We start from the raw sequence: 27,121 nt of genomic DNA on the forward strand, positions 1-27,121 counted from the left end.
TATCTGCAAGTGCAGCAATGGCTTGGAAGAAGCCTTCCACCAAATGAATGGGGATGGCAAACTGTTTGTGGCCAGCTCAAGCCAGTAACAACCCGTGAACCCCCCAGCTCCAGAGACATTGATCAACATGATCAAATGCAACAGAGTGTGAGCGTATGTCTGGGTGCAGAAAGGCAGGATTGAAATGTTCGCGTCTATGTGGATATTGTCACGGTAATTGCAGCAATTCAATCACAGTATACCTTGCAGAGAAAGATGGAAGAAGATCATGAACTACCATCTGATGAAACATCTCATGAATTGTCTTCCAGCGACGCTGATGAGCGTGAAGTTGAATATGAGCCACAGCCTTCAACTTCCTCCAGAATGACAAGGAAAAGAAAATGATCTTTTTAGATCTTTAATCATACGTCTTTGAAGATGCCCTGGTACATAATCTGTAAATAGTGCAGAATGTCAGTTATTTTTAGGTACTGTCAGGTTGAGTTATGATATTTTTTTTTAAATTGTGAGTATCCAAGGGTGATAAAGCATAGAAATGGCTTCTTAAATGTCTTTTTAGGAAATTATAAAATTTCACTTGCTTGATTATTGGGTCTAAAAAATCAAATCATTGCAGTTGTTGGGCCATTTATTGAGATTTCATTGCAATTTTCAATTTCAGTCAAAATGTTAAAATATGATTTTATTAAGTTATATTTGGTGGTTTGTGGTGAAAAAGACATTGAACAATACACTTCAAGGACTTTTGGACATATCTAAGCCTTATCATTATACCTAGGTCTTTGTGTCACCCAAGGGTAAAAGCATATAAAAATTCAATTTTTAGCACAAAAAAGGGCCACATAATTGTTTTTCTTCTGAAATAATGGTCATCAATCTTGAGATATATTCACTCAGTTATGTACCTATGCACAGAAATAGAGTAGTTGTGACTATTTTATCAAACACAATTGGACTTCTAGGTAAGCAAAAGGTGGCATAGGGTAGCAATGTTTGCACGTGCACTATGGATTTAGCTCAAGTGGGATTTTTGTGGACTTTTAGTATGTTCTGTAGGAAGGTTTGTAGAACATATCTGCCAAGTTTCATTTCTTCATCATTTTTCCCGACTTTTTTGCTATTGACTGGCCTTTATAGAGTCGTAACATAACGAACGCTTTGTGGATCGGGGCCCAGAAGAATAGTGGTTACATTTCAATAAGTTTCAATCAGAAGTCAAGAGTCCTTATATATACGGAGTGATAATTATTTCACTCGAAAATACTCAGAGGGACTCTCTGTTCTCTCTGGCTGACTAATCAGCTTTGTCTAGTTAATTGTCATAGTGACGTATTATTCAGGACCACGCCCAAGCGAGACCAATAGGTTCCCAAAACAAGCTACGTCAGTAGGAACGAAAGGCTCAGGTCGGTATTTCCTTAATATTCTCAAAACCACTAAAACAGTTGACGGCCATTACAGGTCACATTTCTCCCATTTCAGATTCCCACATTTAGATACGAGGGGTTCAGCCATTGCCTTCATCTATGCTGCCCAGTTACATCGACGGGAACAACTCACTGTACCTCCTTAAAAGATCGTCGTCAACGTTCGAATGAAATTATCAACAACTCGTTCATCATTGTTATTGGCATTTTATTGAGTAGCTCTCTTATATATTTACACACAAACCTGTACACACACAGAATAGCAAATATTATGACAATATCGAGTAACTCCAATCTGTATGTAAACGTAAACATTATATGTACTCTAATACATCTATATCAGTAAGGAGTGAGTGAGTGAGTTAACTTTTACGCCGCACTCAGCAATATTCCAGCTATATGGCGGCGGTCTGTCAATAACCGAGTCTGGACCAGACAATCCAGTGATCAACAGCATGAGCATCGATCTGCGCAATTGGGAACCGATGACATGTGTCAACCAAGCCAGCGCGCCTGACGACCCAATCTCGTTAGTCGCCTCTTACGACAAGCATGGGTTACTGAAGACCAATTCTAAACCGGGCCTTCACGGGTACTATCAATAAGGAATCCCGAATACTGTGTGACATGCTCGCGGTGTAGGATTATGTAAACAATCGCGACAGGATACATTGGTGAGTAGGCAAACAGTCAACGTGTGTGATGACTTGACCAGTAGAGGTTGTTCATTGAACAACGAAGCCGAATCTAACCCCCGATGTCAATTTGAGAGGGTCTTGTCAATGACCATTGTGTTTGCTGTAACCTGATCCAAAGTCTGCAAATTACAGACTGAGACACACTGAACATATTTGCCAGTTTGAACCATGTCAGACACACTTTATCTGTCCATCACGTTGTAGACGACCGATTCCCAGTTTGAATATTTATAGAAACAAGAAAAACAACACGAACATAACACCTACTTACGTGTGTCAAGTACATGACACGTGTCAAATGTACTAGATTTAGAAACAAGACAAACACTATGAGTGGGAAAATATCTTAAGAAAGACATGAAATTGGCACAAAGGAAACAACTCACTTCTGTATGAAACTTGAAGCTGCCTGTGACAACAACCTCAAAAATAATACAATAAAAGCATACGTTTCAAAACTTCCTAAACGTTTTGTCAACAAGTAAGATTCAGCACATATCTGAGCCTGTTTTCTGATAACCTTACAATATCGTGCTTGGAAAATTTGATCGAAGATTCTTTAGGTAAATAGTACTGTGAAAATGGTAAACTGCAAAGCCCTAACCTTCAAACCGATATGTTTGCCAAGCCATGAGGACATAGAGGCGAAACTGATTTGGAAACTACTTCACAAAACCATTTAGGAGATAGTTTCTAGCTTTAGTCACAGTGCCGAGAGGCTTTGGAGTTTATGTGATTGCTTCCTGATGCTGATACGTTTTTCATTAGATTCTGGCATCATGTTCAGTTATGACTGAGGCAAAATATTGTGGAATAAAAGATTATTCTAATGCTAGACAGAACGATTACAGACGCACTACCCAGATTTTTAGGCTTGGATTCTGTCTGTCTATCTAAATATGTGTGTTTACAATTATTATTCGCATCTTAGAGTACGCAGATACGTACAAAGGTAACTGACAGTACGTGTTGATACTCTGAACACATTAAGGAGCATGTACCAGGGTTTATCACAGCATCAACAGCCCTACGTCATTACAAATCCCTGTCCTCTGATCACACGATACACAATCCCCACTGCTTGTGTGCTGACAGTGACTCCCGTATGCCCCGTCCTTACACCCACGACTACAGCTACCGTCCACCTCACATACACCATCCAGACACCACCCACAAGCCTCGTCACATCTCTCTCCGAACCATCCATCAGTACAGGCTGAACACCGTCCATGGCGGTCACACACATTGTCTCTACAATGCAGACATTTCTTGTGGCAGTGTTTCCCATAGTACCCTGGAACACAGCCCTCCACGCACGATCCATCATGGCTGTAACACAGGGAAGACTTGCAGGAGATACTACACAGGGTGTTACAGTGTGACCCGTGCCACCCAGTCTCACATCCTTCCTGACAAACTGCAGTATGTCGATCACAATGCTTGTGTCCATCTCTTCCTTTGTAGCACTTCTCGGGGCACGTGTTACTGCAGCGGTGTCCATGGTAACCAGGTTGACACTGTTCACATACCCCAGTCTGTCAGTCACAACCAGTGGTTCAGCAATGTTGACATCTGTCTTCGCACTTCTGTCCATAGAAGCCTGCTTCACATCCATGTAGACAGTACCCCGTGATGCTGCACCTTCCCATCAGACAGTTGTCACATGTCATGTTACAGAAGTTCCCTGCCCATCTTCCATCACACCCATCAAGACATTCTCCTGTCTGTATGTGACAGACTGATGCCTTGCAGTTGGGTGGACATCGTCCATCACAATGTGCCCCGGTCCTTCCTCCACCACAAGATTCAGAACAAGCGCCAGTCACCGGACTGCTGGAACAACGTGGTGGACAGGGTGTGTCACATTGTCGTCCACAGAACCCTGGTCTACATCTGAAACATTCTCCAGTGGACCTGTCACATCCGTCTCCGTCACAACGTCCTTGGCATGTAGAGCTGCAATTTGATCCGTGACACCCGGTGTTACATGACTGACATCTAAGACGACCATTCCCATGTCTACACCCAGTGGTGTTACATGAGTCGTGACTTGGGTGCTCTGAAAAATGTATGTTGTATGTTGAAAATGTAATAAATTAGAAGTGTCAGAAAAAATAACCCGTATTGTATTTAGGAAACCATATGAATATGACATATTTAACTTCCACAAACTTCAGTTTCGATTCATTATTAATCCAATAACCATTGTATCATTATATACGTGTATTTACCAAGAGAGTGTGTCAGCACCAGCAGGGAAGAGATCAGCACCACAAGCGACAGGATCTGTCCGCCGTTCATCGTACCAGGGAACACGTGATCTACTGATGAAAACAGATGTAAGGATTAAAAGATAACTGGATTACCTGAAGTGAAAACAAGTTTGTTTCTTAACAAGCATCAGTGGACTAAGTGGAGAAGAACGCATGTTCTCTAACTACGTTACAAGTTGTAGCAATATCACAGATGTAAACATGCTTTTATGCGTCCAGTGGTAGGTTGTATACAATGTCTGCATGAAGACTTCTTTAAGAGGCAATAGAAGTCGGAGCACTAAGTACCTTCCTGATAACGCGTTAAACTTAACTCGTTAAGTTTGCCTCATTGTGCTTGTTTATGAGAGGGCGACAACGCGACAATGCGACAACGCGACAATGTCCCTTCTCGAATCCCATACAAAAACCATACAAAAGTTCTGCAGTGAGTCATGATATATCACTGACCGACTTGTAGTGTGGAGATTTTATTGTAGATTACACTCGCGACAGGTACCTTGGCCCAAATTAATCTATACGACATTCACTGAGCATTTACAGTTACTTAACATTATAAAATATATATGTTTCACCTTATTGCGACCCTTTATAATGAATTAAGTTCTAAAGAACTGTTCTCAATTACAATGACGTCAGAACCGTATGCGTGCGTGCGTGCGTGCTTGTGTGTCTGTCCCTGTCCACCTGTCTTTCTGCCCAACGTACCTGTCTGTCTGTTTATGTGCCCACCTGGCCTGTCTGTGTGTCCATTATGCCTGTCTGTCTGTGTGCCCCCCGTGCCAGTTTGTCTGTGTGCCCAACGTACCTGTCTGTCTGTCTGGGTGCCCACCGTGCCTGTCTGTGTGACACCGTGCCTGTCTGTCTGTGTGCCAAACATGTCTGTCTGTCTGTGTGCCCAACATGCCTGTCTGTGTGTCCACAGTGCATGTCTGTGTGTCCAGCGTGCATGTCTGTCTGTGTGCCCAACATGTCTGTCTGTCTATGTGCCCAACATGCCTGTCTGTGTGTCCACGGTGCCTGTCTGTCTGTCCTCCGTGCCTGTCTGTGTGCCCACCGTGCATGTCTGTCTGTCGTCCGTGCCTGTCTTTCTGTCCACCGTGCCTGTCGGTCTGTCCTAAGTGCCTGTCTGTCTGTGTGCCCACCGTGCCTGTCTGTTTGTGTGCCCACCATCCCTGTCTGTTTGTGTGCCCACCGTACCTGTCTGTCTGTGTGCCCAACATGCCTGTATGTGTGTCCACAGTGCCTGTCTGTGTGTCCAACGTGCATGTCTGTCTGTGTGCCGAAAATGTCTGTGTGTCTATGTGCCCAACATGCCTGTCTGCGTGTCCAGCGTGCATGTCTGTCTGTGTGACCAACATGTCTGTCTGTCTATGTGCCCATCATGCCTGTCTGTGTGCCCACGTTGCCTGTCTGTCTGTCCTCCGTGCCTGTCTGTGTGCTCACCGTGCCTGTCTGTCTGTCCTCCGTGCCAGTCTGTCTGTGTGCCCACCGTGCCTGTCTGTTTGTGTGCCCAACATGCCTGTCTGTCTGTGTACCCAACATGCCTGTCTGTCTGAGTGCGAACATGCCTGTCTGTCTGTCCACCGTGCCTGTCTGTCTGTGTGCCCACCGTGCCTGTCTGTCTGTGTGCCCAACATGCCCGCCTTCCCTGTCAGTCGGTCTGAGTGCCCGCCTTACCTGTCTGCCTGTGTGCCAACCGTGGCTGTCTGTCTGTTGTCCTGAATTGCCTGTTTGTCTGTCTGTGTGCCTGAATTACCTGTCTGTATGTGTGCCCGCCGTGTCTGCCTGTTTGTATGTGTGCCCGCCTTGCCTGTCTGTCTGTTAGTCTGTGTGCCAACTGTGCCTGCCTGTCTGTCTGTGTGCCCGCCGTCACTGTCTGTCTGCCCACCATATCTGTCTGTCTGTGTGCCCACCGTGCCTTTCTGGCTGCCCACCGTCCCTGCCTGTCTGTCTGCCCAGCGTCCCTGTCTGTCTGTCTGCCCACCATATCTGTCTGTCTGTGTGCCCACCGTGCCTGTCTGTCTGTCTGCCCACCGTATCTGTCTGTCTGTGTGCCCACCGTGCCTGTCTGTCTGTCTGCCCACCATATCTGTCTGTCTGTCTGCCCACCATATTTGTCTGTATCTCCGGCCAAGTAGGACCAACAACATCTGCGAGACTTGAAACACTTTTTTTAGAACTCTTGAGTTATCCGATTTACTGAGGACTTTCTTTCCACCAAAGCCTATCAAAATCTATGAAATTGATCTTTCACCACCTAACAGGAGTAACATACCGACATATACTACCCATCAAAACTTTATACTCACTAGTGTAAATGTAGCCACTTTCTTCAGTCAACTATTCCAAACTAGATTTTGCAAAATGTTCCAAACTGTTTAAAGGAACTGTTTACACAAGAACTGATGTATTGCAAAACAAATTCGTAACGTAGGAAAGATTATTTTCATGAGTTCAGTATATGATGAAACTCAGTGAAAATTGGTGAATTCTTAACAAAACTTTACACCAAAACGCAGCTGTTCACATGCACGATATTTGCACATGCTTTTCAGCAATTTAATGATTGATCCTCGTGCAATTCATCTGCATAAGGTTTGCAGTTGGTTCGCCCAAGTTAGTGGAGAAATTCATCTTCGATGTAACCTCATATATATACATAACATATAGTGAGTGCTTTAAGTGAGTGAACGTTTGAATGTAGTATAGATATTCGAGCTATCATGCCTGTTTTGGGGTGTGGTCCTCTAATACACGTGTGTGCTTGGTTGCAAGGCAACCAACAGTATAATGTACATAATACACTGCACTAATAGTTGATATTTATACACACCATATACAACACATTTGTAACACATATACATCACAGACACACCATATACAACACATGTACATCATATATACATCACATGCACCAGAGGAGAAGATGCTGCTGTATTTGTGTTCAGAAAATGAACATCATGAACACGTGATAAAAAGATCGTACATTTTGAGCGCTACTTCAATCCTTTTTTATCATTTATGAGCCCTACTATATCATTTTCGCAAACACTGATGGTGTCATGGCTGATTGATATCCTGTCTTCGTATTCCGACAGAGTGGATCCTTGTCCTCGATATCCATCACTAGATTGTCCGGTCCAGACTATATTTGTTACTGGCTGCCGTCGTACAAATCTAATACATTCTAATAATGACTGGTGTATAGATGCACAACTTCTCCATTTACAAGGAAGCGCGGCGTTTCGGTGTAGATTCTAACGCCGTTGTCAAGCAATTTATGATAGATACGTCTACATGAAGACGACGAATAACTTCTTTGAGAGGCAAAAGAAGTTGGAGTACTAAGTACTGACGCCGTTGTCCTGTTTCTAATGTTACTCCTATCCAACCGGCATCTTTGGTTGTATACTCCCCAGGGAGTTGATAACGAGGTGACGACTGATCCACTGACTGGGATAGTAAAAGTGTAGAGCTTTAAAGGATGTTTCTGTGGCTTGTTAAAATAAAGGGTTCTGCATTGCATGTTATATAAATTAATCCACCTCAAGGGCAATCAGAAAAAAGAATATAATGATAATAATATTAGCATGCTTGTAATGCACTATTTTCCATGTAAAACATGTTCAAAGCACAAGATATAGAATTATATACAACAGACACTAAGAGATAATGAAAGACTAGCGATACATGGAACACAATTCAATGGATTGTTGTTTGGACTCACAGGCTAATCTGAAGAGTGAGCCTTTAGTAAGGATTTAACAGTAGAAAGTTCTGTACAGTCACGTAGATATTGAAGTAGTTGATTCCAGGTTGTAGAGGCAGCATGCCAAAAGGACCTTTCACCATACGTAGAAGTCCTCACAGTGGGGATAACGAGGAGACGTTTGTTGTGACCGTATAATCATGAATATTCATTAGTGGGCGGAGCTTATGTGCTACGTCACATACACGGCCTAGTATCTTCCGGAGAAGAAACACGTGTGACGTGGTCAAATAATCTCCGCCCACTGATGAATGTTCATGACTATTCTACACGCCCATTCTACATTTAAGGTCGCAACAACGAGAACGGAGAGAGCGACATGGGCGGTGCTAAGTGAGGGACTGGGCCAGATACGAAGGGGCAGATCAAGACTGACAGCGGAAAGTGAGGCACAGAATCTTGAATGAAATCCTGTAGTGAATGGACAGTCAGTGTAAAGAATGAAGGAGTGGCAGAGTATAAATAAACATATCTTCAAAACCTGTTTTCCGGGTGACGGCGATCGTGACACCCCATGCAAGAGTTGTTGCAGTGGGTTGTCCAAGTAGGATTGACGTAATCAATATATCACTGGTAGTGGTATACTTGTTACGTGTAGGTTAATGATGTAGACAGGTACCTTGGTGCAAAGTTTTTTATGCGACATTCATTGTGCAATTGCAGTTGCTTACCAGTAAATAGGTCTCACCTTAGTACTCAAGAACTTTTCTCAGTTATAATGACGTGTGTGTACGCGTGAGTGTGCGCGTGCGTGCGAAAGAGTGTGTGCATACCTGCCTGTCTGTCTGTCTGTGTGCCCACGGTGCCTGCTTGTCTGTCTGTGAGCTCGCCGTCCCTGTCTGCATGTGTGTCCTCCGTCCCTGTCCGCCTGTCTGTCTGCCCGTGTGTCCACCGTGCGTGTCTGTCTGTGTACCTGCCTGACTATGTGCCCACTGTGTCTGTCTGTCTGTGTGGCCGCCGCGCCTGTCTGTCTGTCTGTATGCCAACCGTGCCTGTCTGTGTGCCTGTCTGTGTGCCTGCCTTGTATGTCTGTCTGCTGTGCCTTTCTGTCTGTGGGTCAGTCGTGTCTGCCTGTCTGTCTGTTAGTCTGCTGTGCCTGTCTGTCAGTATATGTCTGTGTTCGCAGGGGTAGGGGTTGGGTTTGAGGAGGAGCCGATAAACCGATAAACCTACATATAAAGCTCGGTATATAAAGTACCCCTGCGCCAGAAGTCGACGTGAAACCCCTAAATTGACTGATTGTGAAACATTATTGCTTGAATGTAACAAAATTGTGTAAAATGGGATAAACAGAAGATATGAATACATACTGTGATTAAAATTATCATACTCCAATGTAAAGCTGTGGTAGTTTATCTCATAGCATACCAATTTAATTACCTAATAAAAGATTACAATATTGAATATATCTCACCAGTAAAGAATAGTCCTCCTACCACGAGCGTTCATGTAGATGTATAAGGCAAGTAGGATAATGGGTATACAAGAGAGGACCAAAGTGCTTTTCAGCAAGACAGCCTTGATACCGGGTTAGTCTGCCCTTGTGATATATATTCCCGGGGAACTACCTGATCAGCTCACTTGCGGTTATATCTACAAACACACCTGACGTCCCAGTGAAGTTCACCCGGGTACAAAACGCACGGGTTTCGGCACCCACACATTACAACCCTCTAGGCAAACTAAATCATACAGACTCCAAGCAAGTACACATCCGTGTGTATTATTTATCATTATTATTATTTATTGCTAAAATCATTCTTCCGGACAACTTGTTTTCTCCCCTCTTGTTATAAATGTGTCAGCCTAGTGACAGCCTACATGTTATAACAATTAACAGACGTCAAGGGCAATCAGATAAAGGAGTATGGACAAATATGTCTCCAAAACTTGTTTTTTTCCGGTTACAGTGACCGCGACAGACGTTGTTGACTAACGAGGATACAGGATTCATACTGCAGTGAGTTCTATAAGATTGACATAATCGATACGTATATCACTGGCCCGCTTGAAGTGTGTGTAACTGAAGTTACGCTGTAGCTTAACGATGTACACATGTACCTTGGCCCAAAGCAATTGATGAGATATTCGCTGTGCGATTGTACAGTGTAGTTGCTTACCATTATGGAATGAATAGGTTTCTCCTTTGTCGCAGTCCTCCATAATGAACTGCTCAATAACGTTATAGTGACGTCAGATGCCTGTCTGTCTGTCTGTCCCCGGTGCCTGTCTGTCAGGCTGTCTAGCTGTCTGTATGTCCGCCCGCCGTGCTTGTCTGTCTATGTGTCTGCCGTGCCTATCTGTCTGCCGTGCCTGTCTGTCGGTTTTTTGTGACTGCGTCGTCTGTCTGCCTGCCCGCCGTGTCTGTCTGCCTGTGTGCCCGTGGTGTCTGTCTCCCTGTCCATCGTGTCTGTCTGTCTGTGTGTCCTCGATCCGTGTCTATCTGTCTGTGTGCCTGTGGTGTCTGTTTATCTGTTTTCAGTCTGTCCACCGTGTCTCTCTGTCCGATCGCCTGTAAGTCCATCGTGCCTGTCTGTCTGTCTGTCTGTCTGTAAATGTGTATGTCTCTGTCGGCGGGGGTAAGAGTAGGGGAGTGACGAAAGTCCACCCTTACGCCTACCTATAAACAACACAGCTTGGTATGTAAACCGCTAGACGTTTACCACCTGAAGTGACCGATTGTGAAACGTTACTGCTTGAATGTAACACAATTGTGTTAATTGACATACATTAATATATGCTGTGATTGGTCTACTCCTATTTGCGAGAACTCCCAGTTGCGAGACTCCCAGTTGTGAGACAGAGGAGAAGGTAAGTAGCAAAGAAAACACACCTTACTCCCCTATCTGATAGAATGGATTAACCCCAGCTAATTAGGGATTAGCTATTTAACTGAATCTTGTGGAGGTAGCTTAAAAGATAAAGTAATTAACCTACTCAGGTAAATGGCTTTAAAAAATAAACACTTTGTGTAGGTAACTTCGTGAATTAATCCAAATGTATTTATTAACCTATGACTGCTCTTTCCGATCACCATTATGGCAGGCCTTCAACAAGTAGAATACATCACCAGTTCACGAGGCAGTATTCAGGTGCTTTTTCAGGGTAACCTGTATTACAAGAACAAGCAGCGGCAGACTTGTGCCTATTGGAGATGTACAATACGAATGTGCAAATGCACTACAGTCGGCGACTATATTCGGAATGTGACTGACCCTCCAGAAGATGTCCAACGCCTCCGTTTTGTGAGGGAAATAGACAATCGACTACCTAGACTCAAAGATCAACTTGCAGATGGATCGAAAAATCACATGCAGTATCTCGATGCAGTCGGCAAACGGCTGAAACTATGAAAAGTGTCAAAATCTCCAAATATGGACCCATGTAAAAAAGTGTTTTATTTAATGAACTATTTCTTCTGTGTAAATATAATGATAATCTTTTTCAGTATTTCACTTGTTCTTTATTGAAATCAATAAATGCTCTTCAATGAACAATGTCTTCTGTGTCTCATTAATGAACTATGCCTCCTGCGGGTACTCTTCAGCAACAGGGCTGTTCCCACTTTCATCGTAGGGATTGGGAAGCACCACCTGTGTGCACTGAACCATTAATTAATGTGTCTCGCAACTGGGAGTTCTCGCAAATGGGAGGACACCCTGTGATTAAAATATCATACTGTAATCTAAAGCTGTGATAGAGTAATAAAGACAATGCGAGATACACAGAGAGAGAGAGGGAGGGAGGAGAGGGAGATAGATGTGAGAGAGAGAGAGAGAGAGACACAGAGAGAGACAGAGAGAGAGACAGAGAGAGACAGAGAGAGAGAGAGAGACAGAGAGAGAGACATAGAAAGACATACAGAGAGAGAGACAGACAAAGAGAGAGAGAGATAGAAAGAGAGAGGGGAGGGAGAGAGAGAGAAAGAGAAAGAGAGAGAGACACACAGAGAGACACAGAGCGAGATAGATAGAGAGAGAGAGGGGAGGGAGAGAGAGAGAGAAAGAGAGAGAGACAGACAGACAGAGAGTGAGACACAGAGAGAGAGACAGAGAGAGAGACACAAAGAGAGAGATAGATAGAGAAAGGGAGGGAGGGAGAGAGAGAGAAAGAGAGAGAGAGAGAGAGAGGGGGGGGGGTACGATGACGTGTGTCAGTCAAGCCACCTACAACAAGCATGGGTTGCTGGAAACCAATTCTACCCAGAATCATAACGGGTGTGTTTGCAGCAACGACAGAAACAGCACTAGCACCAGCACCAGCACAGGCAGTGGCTGCGGCAGCGGTCGTAGTAGTAGTAATAGTAGTAAGATTATTAATAGTAGTAGTAGTAGTAGTAGTAGTAGTAGTAGTAGTAGTAGTAGTAGTAGTAGTAGTAGTAGTAGTAGTAGTAGTAGTAGTAGTAGTAGTCGTAGTATAGTTTGGCATGAAATGAATGTGGACCCGTTTTTTTTGTAAATATCTCTTCATCCAATGATCCAATCGATCTCAAACTGTGCAAGTGGATGTTTTGTCAGACAACCTAATCACATTGTAAATCACCTATTTTATGCATTGGTATTAAAGAATCTGTCTATGTAACTGTCAACAAAATAAACAGCAGAACGCAGAATGCTTGCAGAGGGAGGGAGCCAATGACCTGTAACAGCGGCAGTGTGATAGACCGTTTGGATCATAAAGGGTCACAGGTCGTGAATAGGATAAGGTGGGTGCCAACTGTTAACCATCATACGGAGTTTGTTTCTCTGAGTTGTTCAACATTAACCACAAAACCCATTAGTGAGAATTATTCTGTAGGTTAAAATCTTTAAATTTGTAATGTTAATGTCATATTTTGTTTATGCAGTACCTAAGTGGAAATGCATTTAAAGAACACAGAAAGTATATTTACACTAAATCATTAATCGGACCACCTATGGTTAGAACTCAACAACTGTTAAAGCCCCGTTCCCTCGGACACAAGCACACACAATCATGCACACTCATTGAAGAAAAGATAGAATGAAGACAAAAGTGTTATGTTTTGATGTCGTTCACATTCCAAATTAAGCAATGCATTTCTAATAGCTTTAAGCATATAGATAGTTAATATTTATATTTTCATGATAATTTTATGTGAAATGAGTGTTTCATGTTACACTATAAGTCGTTGGAATTAGTCAGTGCTGTCATTGTTAAAAGAAGTTATATTTCTTTGAGCATATCTGGCTGGATACTATTATTATCTGTAAATATAATAACAGAATTAAACTTCATCAAGTTCACTCCATTCTTCCACAGAGGAGTCATCAGTGTCCAGACGAATGACAACTGGATTAACTGTTTGCTCCTTCAAGCCATCTTTGAGCCAGTACTCTTTCTCCACCTTCTTGACATGTTCAACACATGCATGCCAGCGTGCAATGTCAATGTCACATATAGCAGTGTTGACAATGTGCTTGACATCATTCAACTTGAATGATTGATTTTTCCGGGCCACTGTACTTTTAAGGTCTCCCCAGATAAGTTCGATTGGGTTGAGATCACAGTGGTACGGTGGTAATCTCAAGACCTTATGGCCGTGTTGGCGTAGCATGTTGTCAATGTTATATGTGGGTGGAGGTTTGTTAGGTTTAATCAAAGAGTACAACTGTGGTTTAGTGGCCTTAATTGAAAATTGTATATTGTTATTTGTTAGCCATTGCTGCATATCTGACTTCTTTGTATTGGAAGTTGGGCACCTATTGTTTGGATCTCGAACACTGTGATAGGGAGCATTGTCCATGACAACAAGACTTTTGTAAGGCAGAGCTGGCAACAATTGTTCCTCAACATACTGTGTGAAAACCGTTGAGTTCATTTCTGTATGATAGTCCCTACCATCTGTGCTCTTTGACCGAAATACCAGATCACACCCAGGTAGGAATCCACGGTGGGAACCAGCATGAAGAACGATTAAACGTTCACCTTTGCCTGTTGGTATTTTCCTACCATCACTGGGATCAGTGGGTAGCCACTGTCTGGCAGCAGTATGGTTTGCATTGACCCAGGTCTCATCCAGATATATGGGTTCGAACCCATCCTCTCTTGCCTGCTTAATTTCTCTCAGATAGTTACACCTTATTTTCACAATATCAGATCTCTCACACATTACAAGTTTCTGGTTTGCTACCTTCTTGTACTTGTATCCAAATTTGAGCAGTAGTTTGCTTAGCATAAACCTAGAAACATTAATGTCGTGATCCTCTGCAAGGATGTGTTTTAACTTTCTTGTGGACAGGTGTTCATTTCTAGCAAATAGCCGGCGAATGACATCTCTGATGACCCTGATGTCAAAAGAATCTAACTTTGGATGCCTACCTTTTTGTACAAGGTTTTGTTTATTGGTTGTTGGTTTATTTTTCACAATTTTTAGCACGATGTTCTTTTTCATGCCAAGAGCAAAAGTTGTACGTTTCATGTAATCCGACACCTTATAAATCGGTTTGCTACGTTTGCTCTCTTTTTTAAAAAAATTCAACACATTTCTAATTAAACGTTTAGCATCATCTGAATAAGCTTTCATGATGACAGCTAGAAGTAGTCAATGTGAATGATCCAAACGGTCTATCACTGTGCAGTGCACAGGTAACTATCATGAACTGCACGTGCATTTACCTTTATGACCCAACACTGCCGCTGTTACAGGTCATTGGCTCCCTCCCTCTGCAAGCAGTCTGCGTTCTGCTGTTTATTTTGTTGACAGTTACATAGACAGATTCTTTAATACAAATGCATAAAATCGGTGATTTACAATGTGATTAGGTTGTCTGACAAAACATCCACTTGCACAGTTTGAGATCGATTGGATCATTGGATGAAGAGATATTTACAAAAACCGGGTCCACATGCATTTCATGCCAAACTATAACTAATGATCCAGCTTGGGTGAGCAGCTAAAGCTTGCAAACAACGTCGAGTGCTTTTGTAAGGTTGATGGATTCTTCACTTTTCCAACATATGGTAGACAGAGCAGGACGTGTAGGTCGTGGATACACCTTAACGGTAAGTGTCTGTAAAGTCCTTTTCGGACCAAGCAAGCGAAGACCTTTCCGACGATGTTCAGGACGGGGAACCCGAGGTAGTTGTTGAAGTAGCTTCTATCACCGTTGTTCATCAACTGACGATTGAATGTCCTCACAGACCCGCGGCCAGTGGTCAGCCGTGCTTCTTGCTGAATTCTTTACATTGGTGTTTCCTAGGAGACTGTAGAGGCGGCTGGTTGGGCTGGACTTTGTGTTCCGGTGAATGGACGGATCAACGGATTTCTGATATGACATGCATCCAAACAAGATTAGCGACCCTGACAACCCTGTCCGGTAAGTCGCCTCTTACAGTATAGGTTGCTAAAGGCCACTTCTATCCCGATAATCACTGGAGATTTCTGTGTAGTAGCACGGGATTTGGAGTTCTTCAGTAATGAAAACTACAAGGCTAAAGGGTGTTATGTGATGGCAAATTTATTTTTCTGGGACGAATCCACCAGGGTACAATTTCCCCTCAATACATAAAATGCTGAAAGAATTGGCTAACAATGTCCATTTGCACAGGTATCATGTCATAGACCAAATACATCTGGATTGTGACACAGGGTGCAGCCCCTACATGTACTTCATGTACATGCTGTAGAGTTTACAACATACACCACTGCTCAATATATATTGAAATATATATCCTGAAATATGATATACAGCACTAACCTGCAGGTGTGAACATGTGTTTGCACGATCCACTTGTGCAGCCCTGTAAGGATTTGTTTAGTAGAAAAACAAACATTGTACCACAATATCATAGACCTATCTTAAAGTCAACACACACTCAATGCTAATGCATCTCATTATATTTTACAGAAAAAACGGTACCTAAATTATAATCACGAAATATAATAAAAAAGGAATCCTGAGGCTTTCTTCATTTTGAAACTGGGGAAATCTAGAGACTTGCCACATAATCTAGACTTGAATGGGCTTTGAATACACAATGCCATTTAGAAAGTTGTCAAATATATTATGAGTTCTATTTGGGATTACAGTTTTTTTCAGTAAAGTACAGATTCTAGTAATTTTGTTTAGTTGAGTCCCATCCGGGATTCGAACCCACACCCCCAGACTCAGGCACCTAATCACTAGCACTCAGTGTGTGGCATGGACTTTCTTGGATGTTTGTTTCAGGGTCTGTGTGACAGACTAAAGAGTCCTATATACATCTATTTACATTCATGCATTGAATGTATGTCTTGTCAATGACCACTGTCTGCAGAAACCTCATCCAAAGTCTGCAAATTACAGACCTGAGACACTATGAACATATTTGCTACCCCTCGCTGAGTTCTACCAGTCTGAACCATGCCAGACACCCGTTATGTGTTCATCGCGGTGTACGCGACCCATTCCCAGTTCGAATATTTATAGAAACAACAAAAACAATACAAACGTAACACCTACATACGTGTGCCGGGTACATGACACGTGTCAAATTTACAAGATTATGGAAGAAGACAAGCACTGAGAAGAGGAAAAGATCTTAGCGATCTTTGGAACAAAGGAAACAACTCACTTCTGTAAGAATCTTGAAGCTGCCTGTCAGTAACAAGTTAACAGCAATACCACAAAAGAATACGTTTCGGAAAAAATACGTTTCAAAACTTCCAAAACGTTTTGTCAACAAATAAGATTGAACACATACTTGAGCCTCTTTTCTGATAACCTTAGAGTATCGTGCTTGGATAATTTGATCGGAGAGGCTTTAGGTAAATAGTACTGTGAAAATGGTAATATGCTAAGCCCTAACCTTCAAACCAATATGTATGCCATGCCATGAGGACATAGAGGCGAAAATGATTTGGAAACTACCTCACAAAACCATTTCTGAGATAGTTGTTGGTTAAAGTTGCTTGGATCTAGCTTTAGTCACTGAGCCGAGAACCTTTGGAGTTTATGTGATTTGCTTCACGATGCTGTTACGTTTTTCATTAGATTCTGGTCTCGTGTTCAGTTATGAATGAGATAAAATACTGTGAAATAAAAGATTGCGTTAAATGCTAGACAGAACGATTACGGATGCACTACACAGATTTTTAGGCTTGGATTCTGTCTGTCTATCTAAATATGTGTGTTTACAATTATTATTCACATCTTAGAGTACGCAGATAAGTACAAACGCAACTGACATTATGTTAAGCTATGTCTCGGACAAAATACTGGGGAATAATAGATGGCGTTAATCGATAACTACTGCGCCGTACCGTTTTAGACTTGGAGTCATAATTAGAAAGGTCAAAGACGAATACACACATGCCTTGTCTAAGAGACAGCTGCTCAAACTGCCACAAGTCATGTCGTCATAACAACGTGCACCTTCAGTATTCGCATCTTAGAGTGCGTAGATAAGTACAAATGTAACTGACATTATGTTTCGATACTTTGAATGAATTAAGGAGCATGTACCTGCTATGGTATCAAGTTCCATCACATCATCAACAGACCCTACATCATTACAAACCCCTGTTTTCTGATCACAAGCTACACAATCCCCACTGCATGTGTGCTGACAGTGACTCCCGTACGCCCCGTCCTTACACCCACGACTACAGCTACCGTCTACCTCTGCAAATTACAGACTGAGGCACACTGAACATATTTGCCAATGTGAACCATGTCAGACACACGTTATCTGTCCATCACTTGTAGACGACCGATTCCCAGTTTGAAGATTTATAGAAACAAGAAAAACAACATAACACCTACTTACGTGTGTCAAGTACATGACACGTGTCAAATGTACTAGATTTAGAAACAAGACAAACACCATGAGTGGGAAAACATTTTAGCGAAAGACATGAAATTGGCACAAAGGAAACAACTCACTTCTGTATGAAACTTGAAGCTGCCTGTGAGTAACAACCTCAAAAATAATACAACAAAAGCATGTTTCAAAACTTCCTAAACGTTTTGTCAACAAGTAAGATTCAGCACATATCTGAACCTGTTTTCCGATAACCTTACAATATCGTGCTTGGATAATTTGATGGGAGATTCTTTAGGTAAATAGTACTGTGAAAATGGTAAACTGCAAAGCCCGAACCTTCAAACCAATATGTTTGCCAAGCCATGAGGACATAGAGGCGAAACTGATTTGGAAACTACTTCACAAAACCATTTAGGAGATAGTTTCTAGCTTTAGTCTCAGTGCCGAGAGGCTTTGGAGTTTATGAGATTTGCTTCCTGATGCTGATACGTTTTTCATTAAATTTTTAGGTTTGGATTCTGTCTCTCTATCTTAATATGTGTGTTTACAATTGTTATTCGCATCTTAGAGTACGTAGATAAGTACAAAGGTAAATGACAGTACGTGTTGATACTCTGAACACATTAAGGAGCATGTACCTGCAAGCATACCAGGTTTTATCACAGCATCAACAGACCCTACGTCATTACAAACCCCTGTCTTCTGATCACAAGCTACACAATCCCCACTGCATGTGTGCTGACAGTGACTCCCGTATGCCCCGCCCCTACACCCACGAGTACAGATACCGTCCACCTCACATACACCATCCAGACACGAGCCACAAGCCTCGTCACATCTCTCTCCGAACCATCCATCAGTACAGGCTGAACACCGTCCATGGCGGTCACACACATTGTCTCTACAATGCAGACATTTCTTGTGGCAGTGTTTTCCATAGTACCCTGGAACACAGCCCTCCACGCACGATCCATCATGGCTGTAACACAGGGAAGACTTGCAGGGGGCACTACACGGGGTGTGACAGTGTGACCCGTGCCACCCAGTCTCACATCCTTCCTGACAAACTGAAGTATGTCGATCACAGTGCTTGAGTCCATCTCTTCCTTTGTAGCACTTCTCGGGGCACGTGTTACTGCAACGGTGTCCATGGTAACCTGGAAGACACTGTTCACATACCCCAGTCTGTCTGTCACAACCAGTGGTCGCGCAATGCTGGCATCTATCTTCGCACTTCTGTCCATAGAAGCCTGCTTCACATCCATGTAGACAGTACCCAGTGATGCTGCACCTTCCCATCAGACAGTTGTCACATGTCATGTTACAGAAGCCCCCTGCCCATTTTCCATCACACCCATCAAGACATTCTCCTGTGTGTATGTGACAGACTGAAGACAGTCCCTTGCAGTTGAGTGGACATCGTCCATCACAGTGTGCCCCGGTCCACCCTTCACCACAAGATTCAGAACAAGCACCTGTATGTTTGTCACAGTAGACAGCGCCACCTACCGGAAAGCTGGAACATCGTGGTGGACAGGGTGTGTCGCAGTGTCGTCCATAGAACCCTGGCCTACATCTGAAACATTCTCCAGTGGACCTGTCACATCCGTCTCCGTCACAACGTCCTTGGCATGTAGAGCTGCAGTTTGATCCGTGACACCCGGTGTTACATGACTGACATCTAAGACGACCATTCCCATGTCTACACCCACTTGTCTTACATGAGTCGTGACTATGGTGCTCTGAAAACAATTATATTGTATGTTAAAAATTAGAAGTGTCAGAAAAAATAACCCGTATTGTATTTAGGAAACCATATGAATATGACAAATTTAACTTGAACAAATTTCATTTTCTTTTCATTTTTAATCCAATAACCATGGTACAATTCCATTGTATCATTATAAACGTGTATTTACCAAGAGAGTGTGTCACAGCAAGCAGGGCAGAGATCAGCACCACAAGCGACAGGATCTGTCCGCCTTTCATTGTTCCAGGGGACACGTGATCTACTGATGAAAACAGATATAAGGTTTAAAAGATAACTGGATTACCTGAAGGGAAAGCAAGTTTGTTTCTTAACAAGCAATAGTGGACTAGGTGGAGAAGGACGCATGTTCTCTAACTACGTTACAAGTTGTAGCAATATCACATATGTAGACATGCTTTTATGCGTCCAGTGGTAGGTTGTCGCGCTTTGGTTAAGTTTGCCTCATTGTGCTTGTTTTTGAGAGGGCGACAACGCGACAATGTCCCTTCTCGGATTCCATACAAAACCCATACAAAAGTTTTGCAGTGAGTCATAATCATTATATCACTTACCTACTTGTAGCGTGGAGGTTTTATTTTAGATTACACTCGCGGAAGGTACCTTGGCCCATATTAATCTATTCGACATTCACTGAGCATTTACAGTTACTTAACATTATAAAATATATATGTTTCACCTTATTGCGACCCTTTATAATGAATTATGTTCTCAAGAACAATGACGTCAGAACCGTATGCGTTCGTGCGTGCTTGTGTGTCTGTCCCTGTCCGCCTGTCTGTGTGCCCACCGTGCCTGTCCGACTGTGTGCCCACCGTGCCCGTCTGTCTGTGGACCCAACGTACCTTTCTGTCTGTGTGCCCAACATGCCTGTCTGTCTGTGTGCCCAAAATGTCTGTCTGTGTGTCCACCGTGCCTGTCTGTCTGTCCTCCGTGCCTGTCTGTCTGTGTGCCCACCGTGCCTGCCTGTCTGTCCTCCGTGCATGTCTGTCTGTCCACTGTGCCTGTCTGTCTCTCCTCCGTGCCTGTCTGTCTGTGTTCCCGCCCTGCATGTCTGTATGTGTGCCCACCGTGCCTCTCTGTCTGTGTGCCCGTCGTGCCTGTGTGTCTGTGTGTGCACCCTGCCTGTCTGTTTGTGTGCCCACCGTGCCTGTCTGTCTGTCCTCCGTGCCTGTCTGTCTGTGTGCCCACCGTGCCGTCTGTATGTGTGCCCACGGTGACTGTCTGTTTGTGTGCCCATCGTGCCTGTCTGTCTGTCCTCCGTGCCTGTCTGTCTGTGTGCCCACCGTGCCTGTCTGTCTGTCCTCCGTGCATGTCTGTCTGTCCACTGTGCCTGTCTGTCTGTCCTCTGTGCCTGTCTGTCTGTGTTCCCACCCTACATGTCTGTATGTGTGCCCACCGTGCCTCTCTGTCTGTGTGCCCATCGTGCCTGTCTGTCTGTGTGCCCACCGTACCTGTCTATATGTGTGCCCACCGTGAGTGTCTGTTTGTGTGCCCATCGTGCCTGTCTGTCTGTGTGCCCAACATGCCTGTCTGTGTGTCCACCGTGCCTGCCTGTCTGTCCTCCGTGCCTGTCTGTCTGTCCACCGTGCCTGTATGTATGTGTGACCACCGTGCCTGTCTGTTTGTGTGCCCACCGTGCCTGAGCTTACTGTCTGCCCAACATGCTTCTCTGTCTGTGTGCCAAACATGCCTGTCTGTCTGTCCTCCGTGCCTCTCTGTCTATGTGCCCGTTCGCCTGTCTGTCTGTGTGCCCAACATGCCTGTCTGTGTGTCCACCGTGCCTGTCTGTGTGCCCACCGTGCATGTCTGTCTGTGTGCCCGTCGCGCCTGTCTGTCCTACGTGCCTGTCTATGTGTGTGCCCACCGTGCCTGTCTGTCTTTCCTTCGTCCCTGTCTGCCTGTCTCTGTGCTCGCCGTCCCTGTCTGCCTGTTTGTCCGCCGTCCCTGTCTGTCTGCCCACCGTGCCTGTCTGTCGGTCTGCCCACCATATTTGTCTGTCTTTGTGCCCACCGTGCCTGTCTGTCTGTCCTTCGTCCCTGTCGCCTGTCGGTGTGCTCGACGTCCCTGTCTGCCTGCCCAGCGTCCCCGTCTGTCTGTCTGCCCACCATATTTGTCTGTCTGTGTGCCCACCATATCTGTCTGTCTGTGTGCCCACCGTGCCTGTCTGTCAGTCTGTCCACCGTATCTGTATGTCTCTGTGCCCGCCGTGCCTGTCTGCCCAACATATCTGTCTGTCTGCCCACCGTGTGCCTGTCTGTCTGCCCACCATTCCTGTCTGTCTGTGTACATCACATACACACCATATACAACACATGTACAACAAACATACACACCATATACAACACATGTAGAACATATATACATCACATACACACCATATACAACACATGTACAACATACATACATCACATTCACACCATATACAACACATGTACAACATATAAACACCACATACACACCATATACAACACATGTACAACATATATACATCACATACACACCATATACAACACATGTACAACATATATGCATCACATTCACACCATAAACAACACATGTACAACATACATACATCACATACACACACCATATATACAACACATGTACAACATATATACATCACATACATACTATATACAACACATGTACAACATATATACATCACATACACACACACATTACAACACATGTACAACATATATACCTCACATTCACACCATATACAACACATGTAAAAACATATATACATCACACATACACACCATATACAACACATGTACAACATATATACATCACATACACACACCATATACAACACATATGTACAACATATATACATCACATACACACCATATACAACACATGTACAACATATATACCTTACATTCACAACTATATACAACACATGTACAACATATATACATCACATACACACACCATATACAAAACATGTACAACATACAAACATCACATATACACACCATATAGAACACATGTACAATATACATACATCACATACACACTATATATACAACACATGTAAACATACATACATCACATATACACCATATATGACACATACAACATACATACATCACATACACACCATATACAACACATTGGCATATACATACACACATCACATACACACCATATACAACACATGTACAACATATATACATCACATACATAATATCGATATACAAACACATTTGGCAACATACATACATCACATTACACACTATATACAACACATGTACAACATACATACATCATCATACACACTAATATACGACACATGTAATAACAATAATACACACATCAAATGCACACCATATACGACACATTTGGCAACATACATACATCACATACACACTTATATACAAATACATGTACAACATACATACATCATTAAACACACTATATATGACACATGTACAAATATACATCACACATAATAACTATATACAACACATTTGTAATATACAAACATCACATACACACCATATACAACACATGTACAACATACATACATCACAAACAAACCATATACAACACATTTGTAAACATATACATCACACACACCATATACAACACATGTACAACATATATACATCACACACAATAACATATACAATACATTTGTAACATTATATACATCACACACACCCATATACAACACATGTACAACATACATACATCAGATACACACCATATACAACACATTTGCAAAATGTATACATCACACTCACACCATATACAACACATGTGCAACATATATACATCACAGACACACCATATACAACACATGTACAATATATATACATCACATACACACCATATACAACACATGTACAACATACATACATCACATACATACCATATACAACACATGTACAACAAACATACACACCATATACAACACATGTAGAACATATATACATCACATACACACTATATACAACACACATATACAACATATATACATCATATTCACCATATACAAATACATGTACAATATATAAACACCACATACACACCATATACAACACATGTACAACATATATACATCACATACACACCATATACAACACATGTACAACATATATGCATCACATTCACACCATATACAACACATGTACAACATACATACATCACATACACACCATATACAACACATGTACAACATATATACATCACATACATAATAACACTCATATACAACACATGTACAACATATATACATCACATACATAACTCATATACAACACATGTACAACATATATATACATCACATTCACAACCATATACAAATACATGTACAACATATATACATCACATACACACCATATACAACACATGTACAACATATATACATCACATACACACCATATACAACACATGTACAACATATATACCTCACATTCACACCATATACAACACATGTACAACATATATACATCACATACACACCATATACAACACATGTACAACATACAAACATCACATACACACCATATAGAACACATGTACAATATACATACATCACATACACACCATATACAACACATGTACAACATACATACATCACATACACACCATATACGACACATGTACAACATACATACATCACATACACACCATATACAACACATTGGCAACATACATACATCACATACACACCATATACAACACATGTACAACATATATACATCACATACACACCATATACAACACATTTGCAACATACATACATCACATACACACCATATACAACACATGTACAACATACATACATCACATACACACCATATACGACACATGTACAACATACATACATCAAATGCACACCATATACGACACATTTGCAACATACATACATCACATACACACCATATACAACACATGTACAACATACATACATCACAAACACACCATATACGACACATGTACAACATACATACATCACACACACACCATATACAACACATTTGCAATATACAAACATCACATACACACCATATACAACACATGTACAACATACATACATCACATACAAACCATATACAACACATTTGTAAAACATATACATCACACACACACCATATACAACACATGTACAACATATATACATCACATACACACCATATACAATACATTTGTAACACATATACATCACACACACTCCATATACAACACATGTACAACATACATACATCAGATACACACCATATACAACACATTTGCAAAATGTATACATCACACTCACACCATATACAACACATGTCCAACATATATACATCACATACACACCATATACAACACATGTACAACATATATACATCACATTCACACCATATACAACACATGTACAACATATAAACACCACATACACACCATATACAACACATGTACAACATATATACATCACATACACACCATATACAACACATGTACAACATATATGCATCACATTCACACCATATACAACACATGTACATCATATATACATCACATACACACCATATACAACACATGTACAACATACATACATCACATACACACGATATACAACACATGTACATCATATATACATCACATACACACCATATACAACACATGTACAACATATATACATCACACACACACCATATACAACACATGTACAACATATATACATCACATGCACCAGAGGAGAAAATACTGCTGTATATGTGTTCAGAAAATGAACATTATGAACACGTGATAATATAATCGTACATTTTGAGCGCTACTTCAATCCTTTTTTATTATTTATGATCCCTATTATATCATTTTCGCAAACACGGATGGTGTCATGGGTGATTGATATCCTGTCTTTGTATTCCGACAGAATGGATCGTTGTCCTCGATATCCATCACTAGATTGTCCTGTCCAGACTATATTTGTTACTGGCTGCCGTCGTACAAATCTAATACATTCTAATAATGACTGGTGTATAGATGCACAACTTCTCCATTTACAAGAAAGAGCGGCGTTTCGGTGTAGATTCTGACGCTGTTGTCAAGCAATTTATGATTGATACGTCTACATGAAGACGACGAATAACTTCTTTGAGAGGCAACTGAAGTTGGAGTACTAAGTACTTGCTTGAAGAGGGTGGTAGAATCTACACCGAAACAACACTCCTCGTTGTAAATAAGGAAAGAGTAATACATACTAGTAACAGGCTCGAAGAAAAGAGTTTTATGGAGGGGTGCCTAATTCTATATTAACAACAGATCAGCGGGGTGACATGTTATCTCCTTACGTGCACTGCACTTGAGTGTAAAATGCATGAACTGATTCAATAGTACCGACACGGGGCGACAGTTGTCTGACTTGGTGGCACATAATCACGACTACAGCGGTCGTCAAGTTGATAATCTTTGGTTGTATACTCCCCAGGGAGTTGCTAACGAGGTGACGACTGATCCACTGACAGGGATAGTAAAAGTGTAGATCTTTAAAGGGTTGTGTATTACATGTTATAAAAATTAACCTACGTTAAGGGCAATCAGAAAAAAGGATATAATGATGATAATATAAGCATGCGTGTAATGCACTATTTTCCATGTAAAACATGTTCAAAGCACAAGATATAGAATTATATAAAACAAACATTAAAAGATAATGAAAGACTAGCAATACATGGAACACAATTCAATGGATTTTGTTTGGACTCATAGGCTAATATGCAGAAGTGAGCCTTTAGTAAGGATTTAAAAGTAGAAAGTTCTGTACACTCACGTATATATTGAGGTAGTTGATTCCAGGTTGTGGAGGCTGCATATGAAAATGGCCTTTCGCCATATGTAGAAGTCTTCATAGTGGGAATAACGAGGAGACGTTTATGCTGAGAACGGACAGAGCGACATGTGCGGTGCTGAGTGAGGGACTGGGCCAGATACGAAGGGGCAGATCAAGACAGACAGCAGGAAGTGAGGCACAGAATCTTGAATTAAATCCTGTAGTGAATGGGCAGTCAATGTAAAGAATGAAGGAGTGGCAGAGTATAAATAAACATATCTTCAAAACTTGTTTTCCGGGTGACGCTGACCTTTACACCCAATACAAAAGTTGTTTCAGTGGGTTGTACAAATCTGTGTGCCCATCGTGCATGTCTGTCTGTGAGCTCGCCGTCCCTGTCTGCATGTGTGTCCGCCGTCCCTGTCAGCCTGTCTGTCTGCCCGTGTGTCCACCGTGCGTGTCTGTCTGTGTGCCTGCCTGACTTTGTGCCCACTGCCTGCCTATCTGTCTATGTGCCCTCCTTGCCTGTCTGTCTATGTGTGTGGCCGCCGTGCCTGTTTGTCTGTCTATGTGCCCGCTGACCTTCTCATTGTACAAACAGGTATTGATTGTGCTGACAATGGGCACAAAGCCATTGTTGTTG

At 42.2% G+C, this 27,121-nt stretch overlaps 1 protein-coding gene across 3 annotated transcripts in view; it reads right to left on the reverse strand.

Moving 5' to 3' along the window:
- Positions 1 to 3,303: 3,303 nt before the first annotated feature.
- Positions 3,304 to 27,121, reverse strand: part of LOC124284207 (multiple epidermal growth factor-like domains protein 10) — a 62,810-nt gene continuing 38,992 nt past the window's right edge. Inside the window, exons 1-3 of one of the 3 annotated variants that reach the window (XR_006900497.1) lie at positions 9,588 to 9,683; positions 4,360 to 4,452; positions 3,304 to 4,187 (exon numbers count right to left, since the gene is read on the reverse strand). Coding sequence is in view for 1 of the 3 variants with exons in the window: in XM_046720273.1 (XP_046576229.1) it covers positions 3,685 to 4,187; positions 19,858 to 19,950; positions 26,479 to 26,557 (675 nt within the window). In the remaining 2 variants the exon portion in view is untranslated. Of the gene's footprint in view, positions 4,188 to 4,359; positions 4,453 to 9,587; positions 9,684 to 19,857; positions 19,951 to 26,478; positions 26,652 to 27,121 lie in introns of those variants that run through there. The other 2 variants (XM_046720273.1, XR_006900498.1) reach the window with 2 other exon arrangements.

Source organism: Haliotis rubra, unplaced genomic scaffold, assembly GCF_003918875.1.
Source record: "Haliotis rubra isolate DU_JTF1 unplaced genomic scaffold, ASM391887v1 Scf330, whole genome shotgun sequence".
In the NCBI taxonomy this organism is placed as follows: domain Eukaryota; kingdom Metazoa; phylum Mollusca; class Gastropoda; order Lepetellida; family Haliotidae; genus Haliotis; species Haliotis rubra.